At 33.0% G+C, this 9,012-nt stretch overlaps 1 protein-coding gene across 2 annotated transcripts; it reads right to left on the bottom strand.

Moving 5' to 3' along the window:
* Positions 3,427-7,784, bottom strand: LOC104780146 (tirucalladienol synthase-like). Of its 2 annotated transcripts, none has more exons than XM_010504623.1 (14): positions 7,702-7,784; positions 7,303-7,521; positions 7,037-7,222; positions 6,855-6,944; positions 6,104-6,304; positions 5,903-5,987; positions 5,619-5,785; positions 5,232-5,423; positions 5,033-5,146; positions 4,660-4,902; positions 4,489-4,587; positions 4,356-4,412; positions 3,736-4,269; positions 3,427-3,640 (listed from the first exon to the last, which is right to left on the bottom strand). In XM_010504623.1, exons 2-14 carry the CDS (start codon positions 7,504-7,506, stop codon positions 3,527-3,529), a joined length of 2,286 nt encoding a protein of 761 aa, XP_010502925.1. In that variant the 5' UTR covers positions 7,507-7,521; positions 7,702-7,784; the 3' UTR covers positions 3,427-3,526. The 2 variants fall into 2 exon arrangements, with proteins under 2 accessions (XP_010502925.1, XP_019100126.1); XM_019244581.1 differs by having other exon boundaries at positions 7,303-7,524; positions 7,702-7,776.

Consider the following 9,012-nt stretch of genomic DNA (forward strand, 5'->3'; position numbering starts at 1 on the left):
TTACCAACATTATTAAATTATCATTTACCAGCAAATTATGCAAAATCATTTTTGTTGTCTATCTTTCGGAATCAAGACTAATTTGATCCCGCGTTTGACTTAATAATAGCACATAAGAAAACAAATGAACTTAGTTTATTGAAAATATAGTACCATGCAACGTCAATTAAAACCATTATTAAATTATCATTTATCAATAAATTATGCAAAATCGAGATATGGGGTCATATTCAAGATCTATGCCAGCTCATTTCAATTTTTTTATAATTTGGATACTACAAATCGAAATATCATCGTCGTATCAAATTCCAAAATACCCATATCTGATTCTTTACAGTGCATATATACTAGCTCAAGTTGATTAAGAAGATACTAACTCAAAATTTAATTTATACTAGAAAATATCAAATGCAATTTAAATTTCAATTTTGGTAACTTTCTTTAGTTATTATTATTATGTCATAGAAATGTATTTTTGAAACATCTCGATATCATCCAGAGAGAGGTGCATGCAAAGAGGTTTAATAGAAAAAATTTAGTGGCTTATATTACCAGAGTTCACTATCTTTTTCTCAATTGTTGTGAAACAACTCGAGTTAAGTGTGTTTTAGCTGAAAAAAATTATGAATAGGTGATTTTTTGGAAAATGATTGTTGGTAATATGCAAGCGAGAAAGAAAGCATGAATAATATCACGTGATGATTTGTAAAATTGATAAACAAGTTCTTAAAATTTCCCGCACGTAGTATCTGGACTATCGAATAAGGGTTAGTTTGGGCTGAGAGAAGACGTGGATCCACTAAAAGGTGGTGGTCTAGAAGCTATATTTAGTATCATAACCAAACGCAGATGAGGGGGGAATCAAGAGGACTTACAATGTCAAAGAGTGACAACTTTGATGCATAATAAGTATGTTGCGGTTTGTTAGTGAGGGTTTAGAGGGAATTTTAAGAAAAACTTTGGTTGAAGTTTAAAGGGAATTTAAGAAAATAACCACCGGTCTTGTGCAAAAAAAAAAAAACTACTGATCTTATTAATTTCTTGTAGTGAGCACAGGAGAAAATAGAAAATTAAAACAAACATATCTTTTAGACGATTACATATTTGATATTTTTTTCGTAGGCTTATGTACTCTTTATTTTTTAACTAGTTATTTATACGATAAGAACAATATATCTTTTTAATACAATAAGTTCTTTTATTGTTTTTTAGATGGAAAGAAGAGAAAAGGAAGAAAGAGCTAAAGAGTCGTCATCAGAATTTAGAGGAGCAAGCGTAGAGCCTTTGTGTAATACATGAGTGCCCAAAGACCGAAAATGTTTCGATATGTCGGATAATGTAGCAGAACATTATTCTTGTAAACTCCTCTTATGTCCTGCAAAATATAATATTATGTTAATGAGCAATAAATATCATATTGATTTTGATATATAGTCGTGCATAAAAAAGTAGGGANAATTCACCACCTCCATCACACTGAAACATCTTGATTTTCTGACTAAACTAATTCTCAACAAGATTTTGGAAAAGAAGAAACACTGAGTAGAAATCAGATTTATTCTTCAAAGGATAAAACCAACAATATCTGGAATAATTGTCAATAATGATAACATAGTACTTAAATCCTTGAGTGGAAGTGATAGGAGCAGGACCCCACAAGTCACAATGCAACCTCTCAAGCGGTCTAGTGGCTACAAAGGTAGAAGAAGCAAAAGGTAACTGAGCACTCTTTCCAAGCCTGCACGACTTACAAAGCTTGTTGGTGTGTTTATTGAGAGAACTTGCAGCAGTAGAAGCAAGGTGTTGGAGAATCTCTGCACTTGGATGCCCCAAATGGTTATGCCAATCATCATCACTAGTAGCAAGCTGTCTCATGGAATAGTAGACACTGATTGCAGGGTTGTCCAACACATAGTAATCCTTACTCCTATTTCCGGTGGAGCTGCTTGGTATGCTTGTCTTTTACATGCACACCATCAGAATCAAATTTAACTGAGCATGGATAGTCATCACAGAGTCTAGAGACTGAGTGTCACTATCAATTGCAGGAGATTGGTGATGCAAGAGCAGCATATCTGTTTTGTATTTGGAACGTAACGTGAACTCGTTACAGGGTATGGTACAAGGCACATAGGACATAAGAGTCTTCTTCTTTGTTACCGTTAGTAACCAAAGTGAGGTGGCAAATTGGAGTGGATTTCTCAAAGGCTTATCTTGATTTGTTGTTGGACGCTCCTTACAGTTGGCTGATGTAAACAAAGATTGCATTCACAAAGTAAATCGAAAGCGTACATATCATGTCTTTTAAATGTCTCATGTCTTGTTAGAGTCTATGTTATGTTATCAGCCTTTTTTTAATAGTTAACTAAAAATTAAGTTAGTAGGTTTTGACACAATTAATAACATTTTATGTAGTAAATTTGAATTTTGTTAATGGTTAAAATTGAAAAACGCAATTTAGATAGACAAATATTTCTTTGGAAAATGTTTGGGTTAAAATATTTTCGTGGGTGTCAGCTCTCGCATGAAGGACAATCGTCGAAGGATAAGCAAGAACTTAATGACGTGTATTTTGTCTTTGTTTTGGGAACAAGGGCCCAACTTATATAGAGTATAAAAGAAAATATTTTCTTACAAAAAAAAAATTGTTTTCGAATTAGATCCATGAAGGACTTCAGTAAAATATTCGAAACTTATTTTAAATATATATACAAGATTCGAATCCACCTATATTTAAATATCTAGAGTATACTAGAATAGAATTGTGGATAGATTTGATAAGCCTAGTGAATAAATTCAGTGCTAAACTGCTAATTTGATTGGTCTGAAACATTTTACAAATATATGGTATCAAAATATAACTTAAAAAGAAATTAATTAAAAAATAAGAAATAGAGAACTGGTTTAGAGAACTCTAATTAGGTTTCTTCATCTTAATGTTTTCAATGCTGAAAATTGATTATCGAATATAATATTTTATCTTAGAGTTTTTGATGAAAGAACTTTTTTTTTTTTTTGGGTCAAAAAATGAAAGAACTTAAGATGAGAGTTTGATCGAAAAAAAAAGAAAAAAGAACTTAAAATGAGCAAAAACAAATCCCTATCCAACGAAGACTAATATGGATTAATTTATGTAGTTAAAGTTCTGAGTTATCTTAGCCTTTTGGTGGTGAATGATATATTGCTTTCTATGATCTAAGAACACATATTTAAACTTTGGTTGAAGTTTAAAGGGAATTTTAAGAAAAATAACCACCGACCTTATTGTGAAAAAAAAAAAAAAAAACTACTGATCTTATTAATTTCTTGTAGTGATCACATTTGAAAACAGAAAATTAAAACAAACATATCTTTTAGACGATTACATATTTGATATTTTTTTCGTAGGCTTATGTACTCTTTATTTTTTAACTAGTTATTTATACGATAAGAACAATATATCTTTTTAATACAATAAGTTCTTTTATTGTTTTTTAGATGGAAAGAAGAGAAAAGGAAGAAAGAGCTAAAGAGTCGTCATCAGAATTTAGAGGAGCAAGCGTAGAGCCTTTGTGTAATATATGAGTGCCCAAAGACCGAAAATGTTTCGATATGTCGGATAATGTAGCAGAACATTATTCTTGTAAACTCCTCTTATGTCCTGCAAAATATAATATTATGTTAATGAGCAATAAATATCATATTGATTTTGATATATAGTCGTGCATAAAAAAGTAGGGATAATAGGAAACACACCTCTTGTGGGAAATCACCGTTATCCATCTGTGAATTTATTAAGACTTTCGCACCACGATGAACTGGTGAAGGGTCTCGCTCCATCTGACCACTCAGTATTAGAATTATCAATGCTTGTCCTGTATTCACCATATTGCTCTTGTTCCCTTCCAAAGGAATATATTTCTTCTTTGGGCAAGAGAGATAACTCTCTCCCCAACCACCTTCAATGTTTTGTGTCCCAAGAATGAACTGAACCGCTCTACGAATTGCCTCGCTGTTTTCGAAAGTTATGCCTGCAGCCACTAGACCTCGTACAGCAAAGAAGGTCCCAGGAATGAAGCATACTCCCCAGTTTCCGAACCATGAACCATCCGCTAATTGCATGCTTTCGATGTATTCTACTCCCTTCATTATAGCCCTTTCTACTTCTTTTTTTCTGTACTCTGGATGATGTTTCAAGAAGCGTACCAACACTACTACCGCTGACCCGGTGCATTCTAGATACTCATGCTCGACAATTGTGTCGTCAATAAACTCTATGGGACTAAGCCACTGTATTTGAATTTGAAATGTGTTATAGTCATTTTATATTATATTCAAAGATAATAAAACGTAAAAAACGAATAAATGACAAAGACCTCAAGCCATTTTTTCCCATTCGCTACCTCCCATATGCTTATGCCTCCATTTTTGCTCTGTTATTAAGAAAATTTTGTAAGTTACTAATCAACTTTGTGGGCTTTTGTAATAATAAACAACCATTAAATTTACCTGCATATACAGAAGCATATCGACAGCTTCATAAAGCCTCTCCACATCCATTTTCTCACCAATGAACTCGGATGGCATGCTTTCAAAGATCAGACAACACTGTCCACCACCACACGCGAATTAGTAACCAAATCTTGTTATCTTAGGTAATTCAGAGAGAAAAATACGCACCTCTAAACTTTCAGCAGTACAATCTGAGACAAACCATCCTTGATCTTTGTCTGAAAAACCCCACCCTCCTTTAGATCGATCTCTGAACATTTTGACATAGTCACCAGGAGGGTCTTCTGTAAACTGAGAATTCCTCAAGAAAGAGTATCCTTTTATGAGCGTTGATTTAATGTCCTCGTCAACATCAGCAGCTAACATGAGTTGTAGCACGAAGGCTGCGTCCCATATTTGGCTACCAAAAGTCTACACATTGTGTTTATAATTTATCATCATATCTCCGACTCCAATAAAGAGTTTAGAGTTCACAAAACTAACTGATCCAACCAAAAAGGAAAAAAGAAAAAAAAAAATATATATAGAAATCTAAACAAACCTGGATTTTTAGGCCGTCCTCTGCAATCCATACATAACCAGGGACTCGAGCAAGATGTTTTTTAAAGTAATCACTCTCTGGATCTTCAACCCAACAAGCAAGCATATGAAACACCTAACATATTATTCGAATAACCCATATCACATTTTTTTTTCTTTCTTCTAGTTTACTCTTCTTAATGTTAATTAATATCGTTTACCTTTGGCACAGCTCCACCCGTAATGTATCGGGTAGCTTCGTCATGGTAGTGAATGAGTTCCATTGCGGTTCGGATAGCTTTTTCTCTTATGAGCTTGTTAAAAGGCCATCGATTTAAGACATTCTCCGAAAACATGTGAACACTTTTCCAAAATAAATCTTGTATTACATTCTGTGGATAGTATAGATCTTCCTGCATCATCATCAAATTTTGGTTTGTAAGGATTAATCTTAATTATCTAAAATAATTTAAAGAGCTATATAATTAACCTTATTAACTCCATACCGTTTTACCAAAAAAAAAAAAAAAAAAACTCCATACCAAAAAAAAAAACAAATTAATTATCTCATATGCATTATATATGTATGCGACTATTTAAAATGGTACCTTGGCGCATGCATGTCGAGCTTGGCTCCAATCAATTTCATTATACGCCTCAGGGTAAAGCTCTTCGCGAAGCTGTAGAATGAGAGGTGTAGGTGTAGCTACAAATTTTTTACCATACAAATAGGACATTGCCATGAAAGTATCCCGCAAATAAATCCAGAGAGTGCCTGCATGTAACGTGTATATGAAAAAAAATTAAATAGCTAAACAAAACAAAATTGTAAAATTAATTTTTTAAAGCATAATTTAAGGCCATCATCAGTATGTAGTTTTCAAATGCAAACCTCCGTTAACAGAAAAATAAGAAGGTAAGAACCAGAACTCTGGCAGTATGGGCCTGCAACCAGACCATTCATACACTCCAAGAACCTAATAATATGAACAGAAGAAATAGTTAGGGGCAAAGCACTAGCAAATTAAGATGATAATCTAATAAAGATAGTCTTATCTTTAGTTGGTCATTATATACGAGATGTTATACATACCGAAAGCCAAGCTTTTCCGAACAATGGCGTATAGGTCGCACCACCATGGTCAATGATCCATTTACGAGCCCTCGCACACGCACTTGTTTTACCATCATAATCAGGGTCTACTCCAAAGATTCTTAGGCAGATGTAGTTGATGACCGTGCAGAACATAAAACTGTGGCTTTCAACGTCTATTCCCCACCCACCATCCTCGTTCTTGATGTTAAGAATTTATCCAAAAATAATACAATTGATTCATTTTGAAGTCACTTATAATCTTGTTATATTTTTTTAGATAAACTTTTTTGTTATTTCGTATATATTTTTTATTTCCTTCTTTCGTACGTATAAACAAAGCTATCCATTAGTTTACATTAAAAATTTGAAATAATGCATTTTGCCAAAACGGTTTTTGTTAGGACTTAAGACTAAGGAAGGTACATGTCACGCGGCACAAATCCTTAAATTGTCATAGACTTTTTCGTATGTATATTAGGTGTGATTTGTGTAATCCTTTCTCGCAGGGGTAAAGAGTGTATACTGCCAATTAGGTTATTATATTAATGATGTATCAAACTGAGTAAAACTGTTTGTATGCGTTTGGTAAGAATAGAAATCATTTTACACGACCAGTTCTACACACTTCATTATTGCTTACTTGCTAATCTTATATAATTTGGAAGATTAAAAAACAGGTATATACACATGGAAGTTTTTTTTGAAAAAATCTTTGAAGAGTTGTTCCATAGAGTCATGAAGGAAGTACCTGATGAATGTATAAGTAACGCAACATCTCTTTCCGATGCTCCAGAGAGAAGATTTGATCCAGATTGCCAGTGATATACAAGCATATGACCTATAATATTATTTTTTCATCATTGGTTATACTCTTGCCTTCTATTTTAAACTATAGTTTTAGTTAAGATAATACTAAAGTATGCAACTCACAAAGGGGGCGTTGAAGAACATACAACCAGCGTTTTCAGCAGGCCAATGTCCATCATCAGACTGCAACGCTGCCATATAAAGTATTCCTCTTCTCAGAGCCGTCCTTGCGTCTTCGTATGTTATTTTCTCCGCGTTCTCTATTTTCACTCGCGGGATCGTCTGTTCGAACTTTTTTTCCCTAAGAAACTTTAAAACCAAAACCAAAATTTATTATCGTTATATACCTGGTATAATTTTTGCTTACCGAAATAAATATTTTTAATTACCTGCATACGCCATAGGAGATCCGCGTTGGCCTTGTATTGTGACCTATTTTCTGAGAAATTCTTTCGAGCCTGTTCAACCTCAGAGAGTTCCTCTGGAGAGCCTGCTTCGGCATCAAACTCCCATATCTGCCTTCCTACGTAGTTGTTGATGGTGGTCGAGTGAGGATCATCTCCTACCTTAGCTCCGATCCTCAGCCTCCACATTTTGTTTTATCAATTCTGCTGGACAGAAGTAGTTCATATTTTTCATAATAATTTATTTACTATCAACAAATTTCGTTTGTTTATCAAAAATTTCAAACGTATTGTTTTACCAATTAGGTGAAAACAATTCACCGAAATTTTTATTTCTGAATAAACAAATCTTATATTAAAACAATCAAACTCCAGATCTCTTACCCTGATGGCTTCGACTAAAGAGCTTTTTAGTAACTTTAAAGTGAGCACCGGCTTGTCTTCTTTGAATATTTTAGAATGGAATACTAAGTAACAAACATATGTATCCATCCATTTATATAAAAAAATTTGCTCAAAATACACGCAGGGCTGCCAAGAAAAATTCACCCGATTATTTTATTATAATGATATTATAGTTTTCTATATGATAACAAGGATAATGCATTTAAAATTTGGAAGAGATATATATTATTATTTGAGACACATTAACAAATAATGTTATTAAAACACATGCAACTTCTGCTAAATCCTAACAACCATGTGATTAGCTACCAATCTAGCTAGGTTTATAATTTTAAGAGTCTGTTCAGACTTTTCTTATATTTAGTTATGTTTTTCCTTCGAAAACATGTATTTTTGTGTGTGATTTTTTCTTATGAGTGAGTTTACATATTATATAACAATTCTTGAAGAAGGTAAGAAAGTTTAATTGTACATGTTAGCATAACCGGACAGAAGGCCAAGCAAGCAAAGCATATACTATTGTAATATATATGTTAGACAGTTCGAGTAGCATGGCTAATCATGTAGCCTCGTGAAACCCCGGGCCAGTTCTGCTTGTTAGACAAAGGTGTGGTTTGTTGACATTTGTTTGAAGTTGTATTAAGCTCTATAAACCTTCTTTTTATCATTCTAATCGACTGCGTTGATCTGGTTAGTCGTTATCTTCTAATTTAATTAGTATCGTTTTTATTTGCCGCCACTAGAAGAAAAACGGGTATTTATAACATCAGAAAGATAGCTCTTGTACTGCTATATATACTCTCATTTCATGTAGAGCGCTTTGCTCTTGTTTTGTAATTTTGTTTGAAATTGTCAGTTAAGATAAAGTGAATTTGTGTGTTCTTGATGACTTAGTTGATTACTCTTTGTGGTTCGGCATCTAAAATATTTCCACGATAAATTGTTGTTCCATATTAGATTATTGATTGGCAAAACGCATAGATCAACGGCCAAAACTATTCAGTTATAAAAACAAAAACTCCAACCTAAAATATACAACTAAAAGTCTAAAAATATTATTATAACTAATCAGACCCAAAAGTATACAGTTATAAGAACATAAATTACAACCTAAATCCTACAACTAAAAGTCTAAAAATGTAACCATAACTAATAAGACTCAAAAGGTTTTTGATTGGTGACCTTACACCGATGTTATAAGGAGTGTACCGTTTTAACAATTATCAATCATAAAAAAGTATATCGAAACTGTTACTTTTTTTTTTCTTTTTTTTTTTTTTTTTTTGTTTT

This window comes from Camelina sativa, chromosome 4 (genome assembly GCF_000633955.1).
Source record: "Camelina sativa cultivar DH55 chromosome 4, Cs, whole genome shotgun sequence".
Taxonomy (NCBI): domain Eukaryota; kingdom Viridiplantae; phylum Streptophyta; class Magnoliopsida; order Brassicales; family Brassicaceae; genus Camelina; species Camelina sativa.

What these genes read in the sequence shown, in the direction of transcription:
- LOC104780146 (XM_010504623.1), bottom strand. Translation starts at nt 7,506, where the DNA reads ATGTGGAGGCTGAGGATCGGAGCTAAGGTAGGAGATGATCCTCACTCG. An exon ending in TGTTCTTCAACGCCCCCTTT is followed by an intron (nt 6,945 to 7,036) that starts GTGAGTTGCATA and finishes ATAATATTATAG; the next exon opens with GTCATATGCTTGTATATCAC. An exon ending in TCGGAAAAGCTTGGCTTTCG is followed by an intron (nt 5,988 to 6,103) that starts GTATGTATAACA and finishes TCATATTATTAG; the next exon opens with GTTCTTGGAGTGTATGAATG.